The following is an 18,764-nucleotide window of genomic DNA, read 5'->3' as shown; positions in this document are numbered from 1 at the left end:
CGGGCCGGGCGGGAGCTGCGGACTCGCAGCGCAGGGAAGGAACTAATACCGGGCAGGTCGCTGCACCCCGGGTGTGCTGGCCCGTGCGATATCACCACTGCAGCGTGACTGAATAATTTGTGTTAGGGGAGATTGTCCTCGCATTCTCCCTGATTTCGTTGTTTCGAGGGAGAGCTGTAATCAGGTAATGTGCACGTGTTGTTTGTTGGTATTCCCAACTGCAGCCGCCAGGATCGTTTACAGATGCAGCAGCAGTGTTGCAAGCCCGACTCCACGGGGCCTCGGTGCCCATCCCTGCCCCATCTCCATGTCTGCAGAAGCGGCCCAGCCTCGCCTCTCCAGGCTCCGGCCCGCGGGTCCAGAAGCGCCACCGGCCCGACTGCGCACTCGGTGGGACGGCAGGACTCGGGTTAGCGTCCCGGCCAGCCCTCCGACCTCGCGGGAGGGACGGACAGGGGCAGAGACTTGGTCCGACTCGGGGCGCGCCAAATTCCCGCTCTCTGTAAGTCCGGCTGAACTCGCGGACTCGGCCGGGTGTGACCCACACAGTGCTCACCGAGCAGCACCCGGCGAGGACCCCTTTCACTGGGGTGTTTCCCTGCTCCTGCAGACACGGCGTGGGACAGGCCGGGATCATCCCGCCTTCGATGGCAGCAGTCCATGAGCGAGCCCCCTTTAGGGATCTGCTGCCAAGTACTGCATGGAATGGGATATGTCTCCCGGGCACCGGCACGGCCTGTGGAGAGTGCGCCGTGGGATGCCCCTGAACCCACGGCTATCCTCGAGCCGCACACCGAGAGCACGACCGGACCGCCCTCGCTGCTTTCCCGTCCTGCTGGGGAATCCCAGACCCCTCGCGGGTCGCCTCCTGCACACCCCCGGGTCCCGGATCCCGTGGCTCCCGTGTCCATCACCCCATCCTCGATGCAGTGCCGGGTGTACACTGCCCTGCCACCACTCACGGCTACAGCGCCCGCCCAACGCTTTAGGCTCCGCTGGACCTCGAGGATCAGCGAGAGTACGGAATGCACGCCCCACAAGTATTACATTACTTAATTCTGTCATTTACAGCATGACCAGGGGAGAGCGCGAACGCAGTCCCCCACTACCACAAATTATGCAGTCGAGTTTCCCGCATTTGGGGAAATCGCAGGGGTCAGCACACCCGGAGTGCAAGGGATGAGCCTCGCCCTGGGAAAACCACCTGCCTGATCATGGTGTCTCCTCTGCCAGGTAAGTATGCCCGACGTCCCCCAGCGCCCGCTTCCGGCGCCCGCCGCACGCCCGATAGGACACGCCCGGCCCCGGCCTGGCCCCGACACCGCCCGGCCCCGCGCTGCGGCCCGGCCCGCACGGCCCGGCACGGTCCGGCCCGCGCTAAGCCCGCGGACGCGCCAGGACAGCGCGGGCTCGGCGCGGGCTCGGGCCCGGCATGCACCGCGCGGCGGGGCGAAATTTGCATGAACGCGCCCCGTAAGAGCCGGTTAATGGCCCGGCCCACCTCACACTCGTCGCGTCCTTTTGATGTCATCAATTGGCCGTCACCGGTTCCGGTTCGGTGCTGGCGGCGCGGCGCGCACCGGGCGGCGGCTCTGGGAGCCCCGATGGCGTCAAGCGCCGCCCGCGGGCCGCCGTGCCGGGAGCGGAGCGGCCGGGAGAGGCCGGGACGACGATCGGGTTCTGCCGGGCGGAGCCGGAGCCGTAGTGGGGAACGGGAGGTTGAGCAGAGAGCGCTCCGTATGTACCAAGGGGGGGCGGAGCGAGGCGGGAGCACTCCCCGGGGTGCGAGGGGATGCCGCCGTGCCCGGTGCTGCGGGACACCGAGTCGTGCCGAGGGGCCTTGCTGCGTGCTGGCGCTAACCGCGGTGTTTTGGAGCAGGGGAGGAGCTGCCGGCGGGAGCTCTGGACGGTGAGGATGGAGCAGCAGCCGCCAAATCCCCGAGGAAACCGGGGCGGCCCCGAGCCAGTCCCGACGGCGCGGCGGAGGGGCCCGGCGAGAGCTCCGCCAACGGGGCAGTGGCGGCGCCGCGGGCTGGCGGGCGGCGCGGCAGGAAGGGCAAGGCCGAGGTGCTGCTGCTGGAGCTGTCCCGGGCACCGGAGCCCCTCCGGGCGGAGAAGGCGCTGGGCACCGGCGAGGACGGGAACGGCCCCGAGAGCCCGCGGGGCGGGCGGCCCAAGAGGAGGGCGGCCAAAGTGTAAGTGGGGGTGGCCCGGGAGTACCGTGCTCTAGAGACACGTGAGAGAGCGGGAATAGTTCAGGCAGGATAAGAAAAGGCTCCAGGAAGACCTCAGAGCCTCTTAAAGGGGCACAGAAAAGTTGGAGCGGCATATGGACAAGGGCTGTAGGGACAGAACACAGGGAATGGCTTCCCACTGCGAGGGTTAGGTGGGATTTTGGGAATAAATCCCTCCCTTTGGGGGTGGGCAGGCCTTGGCACAGGCTGTCCGAAGAAGCTGTGGCTGCCCCATCCCTGGAAGTGTTCAAGGCCAGGTTGGATGGGCCTTGGAGCAGCCTGGGCTCGTGGAAGGTGTCCCAGCCCATGGCAGGAGGTGGAACTGGATGAGCTTTAGGATGTCTCCCACCCCAAACCATTCCCTGATTTCATGATTCTTGGATGGAATCTGTGTCCCCAGAGGGTCTCAGTGTCTGCCCTGCAGGACTTTGTCCCCTGCTGGTGGGATGTACTGATTCCTCACAGACCAATCCTTTCCCACTTTAGGGAATGTGTTTGGATCCAGGAGCCCCTGGCAGGGCGCAGCAGCTGCCTGTGGCAGGAGGAATTTCCTTGCTTCCTGACAGAGCAGGAGGAATTGTTGGTGGTAGCAGGGCGAGCTGCAGGGAGTTCAGGGTGGGGGAGGCTGGTGCTCAGGCTCAGCTCATTGCTCCGAGCACGGCCTGGGGGAGGGAGGGAGGCAGGGCTGGCCCACCCGTGCAGCGCCGTGCTCACCTGCAGGCGCTGCCCTGGCCTTGCAGGGCCCTGCTGTACCTGCAGGAGCTGGCCGAGGAGCTGATGCCGGCGTGCCAGCCCCCTGCTCCCGCCAAGGAGCCCGAGCGCAGCCAGAGCAAGCGCCGCAGGAGGAGGAGGAGGGAGGAGGACACGGACAGCGACGACCCCGCCCGGGACGCTGACTTCGTGCCCTCGCAGGAGGTGCTGCAGGCAGAGGAGGAGGAGGAGGAGGAGGGCAGCGACACGCTCAACAGCGAGGCATCAGAGCCAGACCTGGAGACACCCCGAGGGCACGGCGGGAGGACGGCGGCCACAGGGGTGAGGGCAGGGCTGGGGCTCTGCCTGGGTCCCTGTTTGTCCCTGCACCCACAGCTCCAATGGCCCTGCTGTCCCACAGGGTCCCTGTTTGTCCCTGCACCCACAGCTCCAATGGCTCTGCTGTCCCACAGGGTCCCTGTTTGTCCCTGCACCCGCAGCTGCAATGGCCCTGCTGTCCCACAGGGTCCCTGTTTGTCCCTGCACCCGCAGCTGCAATGGCCCTGCTGTCCCACAGGGTCCCTGTTTGTCCCTGCACCCACAGCTCCAGGTGGCCCTGCTGTCCCACAGGGTCCCTGCTGCCAGGGACAGGGTGGCACATGGGGAGGCACAGGGCCAGTGGCAGCCCCAGGTGGTGGGAGCTGGGACAGGAGCTCTGGGAGAGGGAGCAGGGCCTGCACTCCTGCTGGAGCAGGGGGAGGTGGAGGCAGGTCCTGAGGGGTCCTGGCCTCCTGGGAGTTCCCCCAGGGGCTGTGTGTCTGCAGCCCAGTGCTGACAGTGGCTGGGGAGGGCTCTGTTCTCGGGGGCTGTGGTGGTTCCCTCTGGGACAGGTGGTCCCCCAGGGCTCAGGGCCTGCTCTGAGTCTTCTCTTGTGCCCAGAGATCCAAGCCCCAGTGCCGAGGCCTCGCCCCCAATGGCTTCCACAACTCCATCATGGCCCCAGTGGAGAAGAGCTCCAGCCTTACCTGCAGCCTGTGAGTGGGAACTCGGGGTGCTCGAGGCTCAGGGGGCTGCAGGGGCAGTGGGTGTGTCCTGGTGCCACCACTGGCACAGGTGCAAGGCTGAAGGAGCACGTGCCTTGGGAATGTCACTGTTCTGCTGGGGTGGGAGGGCTGCCAAGGGCAGGGGCTGTGCTGCAGAAGGGGAGGCTGTGCCACAGCATGCAGGCAGGGGGGGAGGGCTGTGAGGAGGGTGCTGGACATGCCCATGCAGGGCCATGGCTGAGCTCTGGCGTGCCCTGCAGGCGGGAGCAGAAGCACTCGCAGTGGGAGTTCCCTGACTGGATCCCAGTGGCACACAGGTGGACGTGTCTCTCTGACAGGTACCCTGGGAGCAGGGCCAAAGGAAAAGTGGGGCAGGTCCCAGCAGTGGCTGGGGTGAGCAAGGGGATGGGTGGCGTGTGCTCCCACACCCCTCTGTGTGTCTGCTGTGGGCTTTGGGGGTCTCCTGGGTTTGGCTGTGGAGGAACACGGCGGGCAGTGGGGCCTGTGTGGGGGCTGGGATGGTGCTGGGGTGGTTGGGGAGGGGTGGGAGAGCTGCTCTCACTTGTGCCTGCACAGCGAGGCTGCCCCGTACCTGCCCGCAGAGGAGAAGTCTCCCCTCTTCTCCATCCAGCGTGAGGGCATCAAGGACGATGGTGCCTTGTACAGGCTGAACAGGTGTGTGATGGGGTGTCCCCAGGACAGCAGGCTGCTTGTGGCCTGTCAGGGTGTCCCCAGGCCTAGAGGGACAGTGGCTGTCAGGGTGTCCCCAGGCCTAGAGGGACAGTGGCTGTCAGGGTGTCCCCAGGCCTAGAGGGATGGTGGCTGTCAGGGTTAGGGTCAGGGTGTCCCCAGGCCTAGAGGGACAGTGGCTGTCAGGGTGTCCCCAGGCCCAGAGGGATGGTGGCTGTCAGGGTTAGGGTCAGGGTGTCCCCAGGCCCAGAGGGACAGTGGCTGTCAGGGTGTCCCCAGGCCTAGAGGGACAGTGGCTGTCAGGGTGTCCCCAGGCCTAGAGGGATGGTGGCTGTCAGGGTTAGGGTCAGGGTGTCCCCAGGCCTAGAGGGACAGTGGCTGTCAGGGTGTCCCCAGGCCTAGAGGGACAGTGGCTGTCAGGGTGTCCCCAGGCCTAGAGGGATGGTGGCTGTCAGGGTTAGGGTCAGGGTGTCCCCAGGCCTAGAGGGACAGTGGCTGTCAGGGTGTCCCCAGGCCTAGAGGGACAGTGGCTGTCAGGGTGTCCCCAGGCCCAGAGGGATGGTGGCTGTCAGGGTTAGGGTCAGGGTGTCCCCAGGCCCAGAGGGACAGTGGCTGTCAGGGTGTCCCCAGGCCTAGAGGGATGGTGGCTGTCAGGGTTAGGGTCAGGGTGTCCCCAGGCCCAGAGGGACAGTGGCTGTCAGGGTGTCCCTAGGGCCAGAGGGATGGTGGCTGTCAGGGTGTCCCCAGGCCCAGAGGGATGGTGGCTGTCAGGGTTAGGGTCAGGGTGTCCCCAGGCCTAGAGGGACAGTGGCTGTCAGGGTGTCCCAGGCCTAGAGGGATGGTGGCTGTCAGGGTGTCCCCAGGCCCAGAGGGACAGTGGCTGTCAGGGTGTCCCAGGCCTAGAGGGACAGTGGCTGTCAGGGTGTCCCCAGGCCCAGAGGGACAGTGGCTGTCAGGGTGTCCCCAGGCCTAGAGGGATGGTGGCTGTCAGGGTTAGGGTCAGGGTGTCCCCAGGCCTAGAGGGACAGTGGCTGTCAGGGTGTCCCCAGGCCTAGAGGGACAGTGGCTGTCAGGGTGTCCCCAGGCCCAGAGGGATGGTGGCTGTCAGGGTGTCCCAGGCCTAGAGGGATGGTGGCTGTCAGGGTGTCCCCAGGCCTAGAGGGACAGTGGCTGTCAGGGTGTCCCCAGGCCCAGAGGGATGGTGGCTGTCAGGGTTAGGGTCAGGGTGTCCCCAGGCCCAGAGGGACAGTGGCTGTCAGGGTGTCCCCAGGCCCAGAGGGATGGTGGCTGTCAGGGTTAGGGTCAGGGTGTCCCCAGGCCCAGAGGGACAGTGGCTGTCAGGTGTCCCCAGGCCTGTCTGGACCAGGGGTTACCCCAGGGCTGCACTCATGGGTTGGGCACCCTGGGGTGCCGCCAGCCCCTGGCCCAGCTCTCAGAAGCCCTCACCCCTGTGCCCCCCAGGTTCAGCTCTCTGCAGCCCCACCCGGAGCGCCGGGATGTCTCATTCTTCGTGGGCGGCCCGGTGTGGGCCATGGCGTGGTGCCCGACCCCGGAGGGCTCCGCAGCCCCGCAGTTCGTGGCCGTGTCCTGCCACAGGAGCATGGAGGAGACCCACAGTGTGTCTGGGCTTCACTCAGGCCCTGCCCTCCTGCAGCTCTGGGACCTGGGCACGCTGCAGACAGAGCAGGGGTGAGTGGCCAGGCCTGGGGCTGGGCCCTGCCTCGATCTTGTGTCCCTCCATGGCTGTGTGGGTGGTGAGGCTTGGCCTCTCCAGAGCCACGAGCCCCAGCCTGAGCCCCGAGGAGGCTGTGCTGCTGGCCAGCTCTGCTGCTGGTGGTGTACCCTGGAGTGTATTGGAGCTGCTGGGCACCAGCTGCCATGTTACTCACGGCCAAACTCACACCCACAGCTCTCCCAGCAAGGCCAGGCTGGCTTATGCCATCGCTGCTGACCATGGCTGTGTGTGGGACATGAAGTTCTGCCCCAGCGGTGCCTGGGAGCCGCCCACTGCAGCCCGCATGGTGAGTGCTGCTCAGGGGCTGCCCCTGGGCTCCCCGAGGGTCCTGGGAGGTGCCCCCATCCATGTCTGAGCCCATCTGTCCATCCCCAGCACCCCGAGATGAGCCGGCTGGGCCTGCTGGCCGCTGCCTTCTCAGACGGCAGGGTGGTGGTGTACGCCCTGCCGCACCCTGAGGCCCTGCACCACGCCAAGGCAACCCAGGTAAAAGGTAGGAAGAGCCACACCGCCGAGCAGGGCGTCCTGGCCCTCCTCCACCCGAGCCAGGGTGGGACTGCCAGCCCCGGGCTGGGCACCTCTGTCCCTAGGAGCCTGCTGTGCTGGGGAGCTGCCAGCAGGGCTGTGCCCAGCCTGGGAGCTGCATGGTGGGGAATGGGGGCCCTGCTGCCCCCAGCCTGGCATCTGCCACAGGGATAGTGTGGGATCCCAGGCTGCTTTTTGGTGCTGGGGGTCTGCTTTGAGTACCCTTGTGCCCAGAGATCCAAGCCCCAGTGCCAAAGCCTTGCTTCAAGCAGCTTCCATAATTCCATTGTGGAATTCCAGGGGAGGAGGGCTCCAGCCTTACCTGGGGCTCATCCAGAAGGGCCCACAGCCTGTGTGAGAGGAGGCCACGTGCCGAGTGCTGCTCTGGTTCTGTCTCAGGGACACTGCAGCAGCCTGGCTGGGATGTAGCTCAGTGCAGGCAGCCCCTGGGAGCTGGGCGCTGGGAGGGGGCTCTCAGCAGCATCACTGTGGCCACAGCGGGCTGCAGGGTGTGGCAGTGCAGTCACAAAGTGTGTCCCCAGCCATTCCCCATCTCCCTGCTGCCAGAGCTGCTCCCTCCAGTCTGCTCCATGTGTGAGGACAGGACAGGGAGAGCTGAGCCAGCTCAGGCTAATGGTGCCTGTAATGGCTGTGCCGGGCTGAGCGGGATTGATGGCCGGCGCGTGCTGGCGGTGGGCACTGAGCCATGACCAGCACACAGCCCTCCCTCCTGGCAGTGGGGAATGGCTCCCTGTGCCCCCCCAAGCTGGCTGTGGGCACTGAGCCGTGGCCAGCACACAGCCCTCCCTCCTGGCAGTGGGGAATGGCTCCCTGTGCCCCCCATGCCCCCCCGAGCTGGCTGTGCCCCCCATGCTCCCCCGAGCTGGCTGTGCTCGCGCTGCTGCAGGTGCCAGGCGCTGCCACAGCCCCTGGGGCACGTCGTGAAGGGCCCCCCATCATTGGCTGCGGCTGCACACACAGTCCTTGTGCTCAGGGCTGGGCTGGAGCTGCTCTCCAGCCGCAGCAGCAGCGCCAGGCTGTGCTGACAGGCTCTGCTGGGAGCTCCCAAACTGTGCTGAGGCACTGGGGGCCCCCATCCCTGTGCTGTCCCTGGGGCACTGGGGACCCCCATCCCTGTGTTCCTGCCTGGCAGAGCTGGGGTTGGCACTGCATCCTCACAGCTGTGGCCAGGAGGATGCACAGCTTCTCCATGTCTCCCCCCATGACAGGCTGTGACGTGCCTGTCACTGTGCTGGGGGACAGCCTCACACTGGGGGTCAGGGACCCCAGGTCCGATGGATGTGGGACAGGTCCCCACAGCTCCCCTCTTGCTGCGGGGAGGATTCTCTGGTAGACAGAGCTGGTGCGTGGTGCTCCTGTGGGTATCCTGCCCTGAGCTGTTGGGTGTTGGGTCTCTGCAGCCTGCCCTGCCCTGGAGTGCTGCCAGGCTGCTCCAGTCCTGTCAGCCATGGAGCAGATAGCCTGCACAGCTGCTCCCTGCCTCCCTGCAGTGCTCAGAGTCAGGTCTGGCCCCCTTGTGTCACCGTGTCACCTCAGCCTTGGTGCTGGCCATGGTGGGGCAGGCGCCCATCATCTCTCCCTGCAGAGTGTTTCAGGGGCTGCTGCCTCCAGCACAGAGGCAGGCCTGGCTCCTGGGGGCCCTGTGCCACCTGTTTGCTCCTCCCTGTGCTTCAGCTCCTGCTGTGCTGGGGTCACTGCTCTGGGGAATGGTGGGACAGGGACTGGGAGCCCTGGCCAGGGCCGTGAGGAGCTGCAGTCCAGGCTCCAGGCAGGGAGCTCCCAGGACAGCCAAAGCCTGCCCTGACCCCCTTCTGCTCTCTTCTAGATGGGTCCCTCCACAAGCACCTTATCTGCAAGGTCAGTGTTCCCTGCCATGGTGATCCCTGTCGGGTTCCCCAGCAAGCCCCCAGCGTGCAGGTGGCAGAGCCTGGGGAGCAAAGGAGTGTTGGAGGGGCAGAGCACGGCAGTGCCGTGCCCACCCCAGGCCTTGGGGCACGGGTGGCACCGTGCAGGGCTGTGACCCAGGGCTCTCCCTTGGCCTGCAGGTGCAGTGCATCACCACGCTTCAGGTGGGCTCCGTCCAGGCAGGTCATGCATCTGAGTGTGGGCAGTGCCTCAGTCTCTCCTGGATGCCTTCCAAGCCCCACCATCACCTGGCAGCAGGGTTTTATGACGGTGAGTCTCTTTCTGTGCCCTACAGCAGCACTGGGGGAGCAGCCCTCGCCCTGGCAGAGGCACTGCAGCCTCAGCTGCTCAGCCTCAGCTGGTGCTGGAACCTCTGCCCAGCCCTGGCTCAGGGGGAGGCTTCTCTGGGCTGGCTGTTGTCATTCTGACATACCTTCAGGCTGGTCACTGATCATCCCTGTCTGTGGCTCTGGGCTTGTCCACATCTGTTGAACTTGCCTGGGTGGAATTTTCTGCTGGGCTTGCAGTGATCCACAGCTCTGTGCTATGTTGCCAGGACCTGCTACCATGCTGTCTGCTTGGAGTCCCAGCTCCAGCCTGGCCCCTGTGGCCCTGCTTGTGCTGCTGCTGTGTCCTGCCTGTGGCCTGTCCCGCTCTCAGCCACAGCCCCAGCTCCAGCCTGGCTGCTGTGCTGTGCAGCTCCCACAGCCCTGCCTGTGCTGCTGCTGGTCCCCTGCTGAAGCACCTGTGCCGTTGTCAGTGCCTCATGGACACAAGTCTTTCCACAGGCACCGTGGCAGTGTGGAACCTGCTCACCAAATCCCTGCTGCAGTGCGTGCACCAGCCGGACGCCTCCCTCAAGCTCTACCCTTTCCGGTGCTTCCTGGCCCATGACCAGGCAGTCCGGAGCATTGAGTGGTGCAAGGCTGACAGGTGAGGGCAGGAGCAGCCACAGGTGCTGCCAGGAGAGGAACTTCCTCCTGCAGAAGAAGCTCTTTTGTGCAGAAGGGCTTGAGAGGCTGTGGTGCCAATGGTCCTCTCTGCAGCACCAGAGGGGTTGGGTTGGGCTTTCCAGGGTGAGGGCAGTGGAGCCACTGCAAGGCTGGGGCTGCCTGGGCCCTGTGCTGGGCCAGGGCACGGCTCCGTGCCAGGCTCTCAGTGCTGCCTTTCTGCTGCTTCTCAGCAATTTCCTGGTGACGGTGGGCAGCGACCGCAAGATCAAGTTCTGGGACCTGCGGCGGCTCTACGAGCCCATCAACAGCATCAAGCGCTTCCTGAGCACCGAGGTGGCCTGGCTGCTGCCCTACAACGGCATCACCGTGGCCCAGGACAACTGCTACGCCCCGTGAGTGCTGGGGGCCAGACCTGCTGCCAGGCCTGGTCCAGCTTCCCTGGGGCCCCTCTGGCTTCCCCCTCCCTGGGACTGTGCAGCTGCGCCATGGCAGGGGCAGGCTCTGCTTGTGTCACACCGCAGCAGCAAAGTGTGGCATCCCCTCTGCCATGCCACCCTGAGGCAGAGGCAGGGTGGGCCAGGGCATGGCCTACCCCTGGACTGGCCAAGAGGTGTGCTGCTAAAGGGGTTTGGGAACTCAGTGAGTCCTTGGCCTCTGGGAGCTGCCTTGCCTGTGCTTGCTCTGGACTCTGTGCCGTGCTGCTGGAGCAGGAACAGCCCCCTCACCGTGGGCCAGTTCTGTGGGGAGGTGGCTGTGCCTGGCTCTCACATCCTGGTGACAGCAGAGTTAGGCGCCCCAGGCCTCATTCTGTGCCTTCCACCACAGGTATGGGCTCTGTGGGATCCACTACATCGACGCCGGGTACCTGGGCTTCAAGGCCTATTTTGTGGCCCCTCGCAAGGGCACCGTGTGGGTAAGGGCCAGGGCAGGGCCACTCTGTCCCAGTGGCCAGCTCAGAGCCAGCTGGGGCCCAGGGCTTGTGGTGGGAGCCCCGTGCCCTCCAGCCCTCTGTCCCTGCAGAGCATCTCTGGCTCGGACTGGTTGAACACGGTGGCTGCGGGTGACATCACCGGCGAGCTGGTGGCAGCGGTGTTGCCTGACCTGGCTGTCAACCCCCTCAACATCAAGCGCTCCTCAGACCGCAGATTTGTAAGAGACCATCGCTCCTGGGGGGCCCAGCCCAGCGCACAGGGCCAGCAGGGGCAGGGGACCACAGGAGAAATGTCCTGGGCCCCCATCCCATTGGTGCCTGGTGGTGCCTGTCTGCAGAGGAGCAGCAGGATCTGTGCCCGCCCTCCCCTGAGCTGCCTCTCCCCCACAGCCCGTGTACAAAGCTGACCTGCTGCCGTGCAGCCCTGAGGGGCCCGAGGGCAGCGAGCAGGCCCTGCCCAGGACCCATCGCTACAGCGAGATGGCAGCCAGGAGCTACCTCCGCTTCCAGGACACCGACCTGGTACGAGAGGCTGGGACAGCCAGGGTGTGACCCCAAGCAGGAATGGTGGGGATGTGGCTGGGTGGGGGGGATGGCAGGGTCTGACCCCGAGCAGGGCTGGGGGGCTGTGGCTGGGCAGGGGGTGGCAGGGTCTGACCCTGAGCAGGGCTGGGGGGCTGTGGCTGGGCAGGAGATGGCAGGGTCTGACCCTGAGCAGGAATGGTGGGGCTATGGCTGGGCAGGAGATGGCAGGGTCTGACCCTGAGCAGGAATGGTGGGGCTGTGGCTGGGCAGGAGATGGCAGGGTCTGACCCCGAGCAGGGCTGGGGGGCTGTGGCTGGGCAGGGGGTGGCAGGGTGTGACCATGAGCAGGAATGGTGGGGCTGTGGCTGGGCAGGAGATGGCAAGGTGTGACCATGAGCAGGAATGGTGGGGCTGTGGCTGGGCAGGGGGTGGCAGGGTGTGACCATGAGCAGGAATGGTGGGGCTGTGGCTGGGCAGGGGGTGGCAGGGTCTGACCATGAGCAGGAATGGTGGGGCTGTGGCTGGGCAGGAGATGGCAGGGTGTGACCATGAGCAGGAATGGTGGGGCTGTGGCTGGGCAGGGGGTGGCAGGGTCTGACCCCGAGCAGGAATGGTGGGGCTGTGGCTGGGCAGGAGATGGCAGGGTCTGACCCCGAGCAGGAATGGTGGGGCTGTGGCTGGGCAGGGGGTGGCAGGGTCTGACCCCGAGCAGGGCTGGGGGGCTGTGGCTGGGCAGGAGATGGCAGGGTGTGACCATGAGCAGGAATGGTGGGGCTGTGGCTGGGCAGGGGGTGGCAGGGTGTGACCATGAGCAGGAATGGTGGGGCTGTGGCTGGGCAGGGGGTGGCAGGGTGTGACCATGAGCAGGAATGGTGGGGCTGTGGCTGGGCAGGAGATGGCAGGGTGTGACCATGAGCAGGAATGGTGGGGCTGTGGCTGGGCAGGGGGTGGCAGGGTGTGACCCCGAGCAGGGCTGGGGGGCTGTGGCTGGGCAGGAGATGGCAGGGTGTGACCATGAGCAGGAATGGTGGGGCTGTGGCTGGGCAGGGGGTGGCAGGGTGTGACCATGAGCAGGAATGGTGGGGCTGTGGCTGGGCAGGAGATGGCAGGGTGTGACCATGAGCAGGAATGGTGGGGCTGTGGCTGGGCAGGGGGTGGCAGGGTCTGACCCCGAGCAGGAATGGTGGGGCTATGGCTGGGCAGGAGATGGCAGGGTCTGACCCCGAGCAGGAATGGTGGGGCTGTGGCTGGGCAGGGGGTGGCAGGGTCTGACCCCGAGCAGGGCTGGGGGGCTGTGGCTGGGCAGGGGGGTGGCAGGGCTGGCAGATGCTGCTGGGGCAGGGCTGAGGTCGTGGTGCATGCGCTGCTCCTGCCCTGGGCCCGCAGCCCAAGGTGGTGCCTCCATTTGCAGCGCAGCTTCCAGAACTTCCCGAGCCGGGAGCCCATGCGGCGCATGCACGTGCAGGAGCTGAAGGCAGAGCTGAGCCTCGACCGCCTGCAGCTGGAGGCCCTCCACAAGGTGGGTGTGCCACGTGAGCCCCAGCCCTGCGCTCAGGTGGCTCTGCTCTGCTCTGCTCTGCTCTGGGGCCGAGTCCCAGCACCCAGCCCTGTCCCTTAGGGGCTCCTCTCTCCCACAGGTGCGCTTCAGCCCCAACCTGGACTCGCAGGGCTGGCTGGTGTCGGGCGGGCAGGCGGGCATTGTGCGGGCACACTGCCTGGCAGGGCTGGCCTCCGTGGGCCACCAGCTGCTCCCAGAGTGCCAGGCCCGCTTCAGCGTCCTCTATGGGGACACACCCAGCAGCCCTGGCCCCCCTGAGCCCTCCCTGCTGCCAGGGGAGTAGGGTGTCAGTGCCTCACCTGGGCAGGGCTTGGGGCTGGGCCAGCTGTGCTGGCATGGGGCTGTGGGCCCTCTCGGTGCTGCTTTCCTGATGGATGTCTGCTGCAGGGGGACAGCTGCTCCCAGCCATTCCCTGGGATGCTCTGGACACTCGTCCTCATGCTCTGGGCCTGGAAGGGTCTGTCTGCACCGTTTGGTCTGAGCTGGGCAGGGGTGGTGGGACTTGGCGTGGCCAGGGCTGAGCTGTGGGTGTGACCCTGTGGAAGCCCCGTGGGCTCCACCAGCGTGGAGCTGTGCTTGTGCTCGCCTCCATGCCCAGTGAGTGCCTGAGGGCGGGGTGGAGCCGTGGAGTCGCTCACATTGAGCTGGTGTTCAGCTGTGCAGAATAAACGTGGTTGGTTTTGTAAGGCTGTGGTGGTACTGGCACCTGTGGTGGTACTGGGCAGGTGTGGCTGGTAGCTGTGGCTGTAGGGGCCCACCATTTCCCTCCCCTTGCCCCTCTGTGTCTACTGCACTGCTGCTGCTGCTGCTCCAACACATTTATTGGCAGCGTTGGCACCGCTGCTGGCACAGATGGACAGATGGACACCAGGGGCACAGGCACGACTCAGCAGAGGGAATGGGTCAGGGCCAGGCACAGGAGGGTTCAGATGGAGCCCAGGCAGCAGCATGGGGGGCTGGGGCCGAGGCCAGGTCTGAGGTCCCCCATGGGGGATGTCCCTTCCTGCCAGGACAGACAGGCTCCCTGGGGACCGGGTGGTGGGGCAGGATTCCACCTCCTCAGGAGCTGTGGCACAGCAGGGAGTGGAAGATTCCAGGGAGCCCCTGTGCTCCACAGGCCAGGCTGTGTGTCTGTCCCCCCAGGACACCACACTGGAGTCACTGTCCCACCCCAGGGCTCCGCAGCAGTGGGGTGGGTAGAGGGGAGATGGGATCTCAAGCACTGCCCTGCTCTAGCACAAGGAGCTGGGGCCAGGGCCACATCGGGCCCAATGTAGCAGCAGGTGGGGGTCTCAGGTTTGGGGGTCCTGGCAGTGGGGACAGCCTGCTGACTCCTCCTGGTGCTGCTCCACCTGTACCGTGCACAAGGCAAAGCCAAACCTGCTCTGGAGCCGGGCGGTGACCTCCTGCAGCACCATCTCCGTGTCAGCACCGGCATCTAGGAGCAGCAGGGCAGGGGCTCGTTCCTGGCACGGCCTGTGGGACCCCGGCCACCCCCGTGCAGGTCACTCACCCACGGCCACGTGCACCGACACGGCGGCGTGGTTCGGTGTCAGTGCCCAGAGGTGCAGGTCATGGACACCCCGCACGCCGCGGGCCCCCAGCAGCGCCTCCTTCACCGCATCGAACTGCAGCCCCCGTGGAGCCCCTGCCAGCACCCCCTGGTCACACGGGCCACCCTCGGCCCCCAGACACGGCACCCACCTGGCTGAGGCTGGGGGCTTCCCCAGGGCAGCCAGGCTGGGCAGGGCGGCTTTGGGGTGAGACAGGCCTCACCCTGGGGCCAATGCACCTGGCTGCGCTGGAGAGCAGGAACTGGGGGGGTTCAGGTGAGGCAGGGGAGGCACAGAGGAGGGGAGCTGCCTCATGGCAAAGTGCTGCGGCAGATGGAGCTCCAGGAGCTCCTGTGCCCACCCTGTGCCTGGGTCTCACCCACTGCTCACCTTCCATGAGGACCATGAAGACATCTCTGAGGATGGTGATGGTGGAGCCAAGGACGAAGACGGAGAAGAAGAGGGTACTGATGGGGTCTGCAATCTTGCACTGGGGCTGCAGAGAGGGGGTCTCTGTGAGGCTGGGGGCAGAGCCCACGTGGCACCCCGCGTGGCACCAGGACAGCTGCTCCCACGGGCGGCACTGGGGCGGCCCAGCCTGGGCACCTTGAAGTAGATGATGGTGGCAGCCACGAGGACGCTGACGCTCTGCAGCAGGTCACCCACCACGTGGACGAAGGCTGCCCGCACGCTGGTGCTGCCGGGCAGGGGGCTGGGCTGGCAGGACACGGAGCTCTCCAGCTGCTCGTAGGCCCCCGGGCCATGGCCATGGCCAGCAGGGGACTGGTGCAGGATGTAGGCCATGCTGGAAGGAGCAGGGCTGGCTCAGTGCCACACTGACAGGGCATGTGTGGGGGCCCTGCTTGGGCAAAGGGGGCACAGGCAGTCACACCTGGGGCTGGGGACAGTGGGAGAAGTGGGACTGGAGCTGCAGCAGGGCTGGAAGGTGTGCAGGAACAGGGCAGGGGTTTGGTCCTGGGGCTTGTGACAGGGCTTGGGAGGTGCTGCTTGGGGGACCAGGGAGTGTGGGAATGGGGACGTGGGCACATGGACTGGAAGCCCTGAAAATGTGGGGGACAGGGAAGTGGGGGTGGCAGCGCCTGGGGACACAAGGCTGGTGCATGGGAACACAAAGTGACCTGGGGGCACATTTGGGGTTCCAGGGGCACAGGAGGACAGGACTCAGGCTGATGGGGACCATGGGTGCACATGTAGAACGTACACCAGATTGACACCAACAGCACAGGCAGATGTGGCCAGCATGGCTCGTGCCTCGATCTCGTAGTCGTTGCTGATGATGCGGGCGGCTGCCAGGTAGACCAGGGCTGCGGTCACAACCCAGATAGAGAGGACAGAGGCCAGCGCACCCAGCGTCTCTGTGGGGTGAGACCCATCAGCACCAACCCGGCCGTGGGGGCCCTGGAGCCCGCAGGGCCGTGCCCCTCAGCTCACCTGAGCGGTGCCAGCCAAAGGTCATGGTCTTGGTGGGCGGGCGGCTGGAGACCCAGAGGGAGAAGAGGCTGACGGACATGCTGCCCACGTCCGTCAGCAGGTGGGCTGCATCCGTCATGATGGCCAGGCTGTGTGCCAGGTAGCCGCCTGCGGGCACAGAGCAGCTGGCACCCCGCGCCGAGCCCGCAGCCCCGCGCCCCGGCCCGCCGCGTTACCTATCACCTCCCCGACCATGAAGAGGCAGCAGACGGCGCAGGCGACGCTCAGCTGCCGGCGGGCCTGGAGCCCGCCCTGCCCGCGGCTGGGGGTCGGGGGGCTGCAGCGGCAGCGCGGATCTGGAGCCGGGGGGGCCGCCGGTGCTGAGGGGTCTCCAGAGCCTGTGAAGAGACTGGGGGCGGGGGTCACTGCCGGCAACGCCGGCTCGGGGGCTCCTGCCCAGAGCCCCCGAGGGTCCTGCTGCTGCTCCCTGGCATGCGGCCAGGCGGGGCACCGGCGGAGCCCCCACCTCCCAACGGGACGAGCAGGCACGGGACCGGCGGCAGCAGCAGCGGGCGGTGGCACGGGGCTCCCGCCGGAGCCGAAGACGGGAGTGGGGCGGGTACCGCGGGGAGGTGCGGGTGGGAGCGAGGTGTTGAGCCCGGGGCCAGGCTGAGGGACGGGCCAGCGGTGCGGAGACGTGGGGCGCGGGAAGGGGCGGCGGGGGCCGGGGTGCCGGTGCGTGGGGCAGCAGTGCGGGAGCGGGAAGGGGCAGCCCACCGGGACGGGGGCTAACGGATGAACGGCACCGATGTGGGCGGGTGATGGATGGATGGATGGTACCGGTGTGCGTGGGTGACGTTTGGGCGCCGATAAGTGCGGGACAGACACCCGAGGGGGGAGCGAGGCTGGCGCACGGCGGGGCTGGTTCCGCTTGAGCGGAGGTGCCGGCGGCGGGCTGAGCGTGCCGGTGGCGGGGTGACGGTGCAAGCGGCGGACTAGCAGAGGGCTGGCGCGGGGACTGCGGAGGTGCCGGTGTCCGCTCGGATGGATGAAGGCAGGGGGGCGGGCGGGGAGGGACGTGCCGGGGGTGCCGGTGTCGGCGGTGCGGGGTGGGAGCTGCGCGACGTGCCGGGGGTTTGCGGGTGCCGGAGGAGCCGAAGGCGATGGGGGCGATGGAGGTGCCGGGGATGATGGGCGAGCGGGTGCGGGAGGACCGAGGGTTGCAGATGCGGGATATTATGGAGGTGACGGTGCGAGGAATTGCCGGGGAGCCTGGGAGGTGATGGGGTGCCGCGGGTGGCGGTGCCAGGGTGATGGGGGTGCCGGTGATGGACGTGCTAGCGCCGGTAATGGGATTGTCGGGACGATGGTGTGCCGGTGCTGATGGAAGTACCGGTGGTGACCGGAGTGTCGGGGGTGTCGGTGATGGGAGTGCCGTCGGTGCCGGAGGCGCTGGTGATGGAGTTGTGCTGGCGGTGGTGGGGATGCCGGGGTGATGGGTGCCGGCGATGGGATGCTGGGGCGATGGGTGCCGGGGTGATGGGTGCCGGGGTGATGGGTGCCAGGGCGATGGGTGCCGGGGTGATGGGTACCGGGGCGATGGGTGCCGGTGATAGATGCCGGAGCAATGGGTGCTGGTGATGGGTGCCGGGGTGATGGCATGCCGGGGTGATGGGATGCCGGGGCGATGGGTGCCGGGGTGATGGGATGCCGGTTATGGGTTCCGGAGCGATGGGTGCCGGGGCGATGGGATGCCGGTGATGGGTGCCGGTGATGGATACCGGAGCAATGGGTGCCGGAGCAATGGGTGCCGGTGCCGGCGGTACCTCTTGAGGCGCAGGCTGCCGTCGGCGCGGCCGCCCCGCGGGCTGACCAGGCGGGCGCTCTCGGTGCCGGTCGGGGGCTCCATCCCGGGAGCGAGCGGCGCCACGAGCACCGGCACCGCGGGCACCGGCACCGCCGAGCCCCGCCCCTGCCGTGACTCCGCCCCCGGCCCCGCCCCCGCGCGGGTGGTGGGGCGGTCCCTCCCCGGTGCCGCCGCTCCGGGCGCGGGGCGGGGGCGGCCCGGCGGGTGCGGGCGCTGCGGACCGGAGGATCTCCGGGAGAATACACCAGAGCTGCGTGTAAGGGCGCTGCTTTCGCGGGAGAAGCTCTTCGGGGACAGGACTCCGCCGCACCTCCTGTCCCCGGCAGGTGATGACACAACTGATCCTGGAATCCGTCTGAGCACGGGAAGGACAGGAGAGGAGCTGGGGAGAAGCCGGCACGGCGGGGATCGTGCCTGACCATGGGGATCACCTGCCGCGGTGCCATGCCGGAGCCGGTGCACAGGGGAGCGCAGGGCACAGCGTCTGTCCGGGCTGCAGGAAGGATTTTGGCGCTGTTCCACTGCGATCCTCCGAGAGAAGCGCTGGGAGCGCTGGCTGGCTGAGCCGGAGGGGCTGCACTGGCAGGGGCTGCATGGCCGAGCCCAGAGCAGGGCGTTCAGTGCCCAGGAACCACCAGCGCACCCCGGGGTTGGCGCTGAGTCCAGCCCCGTCTGCGGCCAGGCAGAGCCCCCCCAGCGCGGCGACAGATGACACGGCCCGTGCTGCTTCGTGGTGCGGAGAGACTCAGGATGGGCTGCGGAGCCGGGGGCAGGAGCCTGGGGAGGGTCAGCAGGGGCAGGGCCGGGTCCTGACCGGGCAGGAGCAACCTCAGGACAGGCAGGGACAGCCGGCTGGGAAAAGGCTCCAGGGGTCCTGGGAGACACCCGGCAGACCGTGAACCAACAACGCACCCTTGGCGTGTCCTGGACAACGTCCCGAGGCGCCGGGCCCAGTGCTGGGTGCCCAGAACACGAGGGACAGGGACAGGCTGGGGACAGCCCCGAGCAGCCTGTGATGCTGCAGGGCTGGAGCGGCTCTGCCGGGTGAGGCTGAGGGAGCTGCAGCTGCTGAGCCCGGGGCAGGGCAAGGCCCGGGGATCCCC

The 18,764-nt window shown here is 67.2% G+C and overlaps 2 protein-coding genes and 1 non-coding gene across 4 annotated transcripts; 1 reads left to right on the top strand and 2 right to left on the bottom strand.

Annotated features, from left to right (window-relative positions):
• Positions 1-1,077: 1,077 nt before the first annotated feature.
• Positions 1,078-1,241, bottom strand: LOC136555298 (U1 spliceosomal RNA). The gene has a single exon (XR_010783456.1). It is a non-coding gene; the product is annotated as a U1 spliceosomal RNA (small nuclear RNA).
• A 329-nt stretch (positions 1,242-1,570) lies between these two features.
• Positions 1,571-13,496, top strand: GTF3C2 (general transcription factor IIIC subunit 2). 2 transcript variants are annotated; one of them, XM_066545986.1, is made up of 18 exons: positions 1,571-1,737; positions 1,880-2,195; positions 2,975-3,266; positions 3,864-3,958; positions 4,228-4,305; positions 4,544-4,642; positions 6,119-6,346; positions 6,567-6,678; positions 6,768-6,885; positions 8,764-8,795; positions 8,984-9,113; positions 9,632-9,776; positions 10,027-10,188; positions 10,622-10,709; positions 10,817-10,945; positions 11,118-11,249; positions 12,664-12,771; positions 12,890-13,496. In XM_066545986.1, exons 1-18 carry the CDS (start codon positions 1,605-1,607, stop codon positions 13,091-13,093), a joined length of 2,601 nt encoding a protein of 866 aa, XP_066402083.1. In that variant the 5' UTR covers positions 1,571-1,604; the 3' UTR covers positions 13,094-13,496. The 2 variants fall into 2 exon arrangements, with proteins under 2 accessions (XP_066402083.1, XP_066402084.1); XM_066545987.1 differs by lacking the exon at positions 4,544-4,642.
• Positions 13,497-13,613: 117 nt separating this feature from the next.
• On the bottom strand, positions 13,614-17,703 carry SLC30A3 (solute carrier family 30 member 3). Its single transcript, XM_066545985.1, has 8 exons — positions 17,621-17,703; positions 16,031-16,203; positions 15,816-15,962; positions 15,586-15,739; positions 14,970-15,168; positions 14,754-14,859; positions 14,324-14,458; positions 13,614-14,248 (listed from the first exon to the last, which is right to left on the bottom strand). The coding sequence occupies exons 1-8, from the start codon at positions 17,701-17,703 to the stop codon at positions 14,103-14,105; spliced, it is 1,143 nt and encodes a 380-aa protein (XP_066402082.1). The 3' UTR covers positions 13,614-14,102.
• Positions 17,704-18,764: the final 1,061 nt, after the last annotated feature.

This window comes from Molothrus aeneus, chromosome 3 (assembly GCF_037042795.1).
Source record: "Molothrus aeneus isolate 106 chromosome 3, BPBGC_Maene_1.0, whole genome shotgun sequence".
Classification (NCBI taxonomy): domain Eukaryota; kingdom Metazoa; phylum Chordata; class Aves; order Passeriformes; family Icteridae; genus Molothrus; species Molothrus aeneus.
The sequence above is the reverse complement of the archived record's forward strand: the minus strand, read 5'-3'. Positions and strand labels throughout refer to the sequence as shown.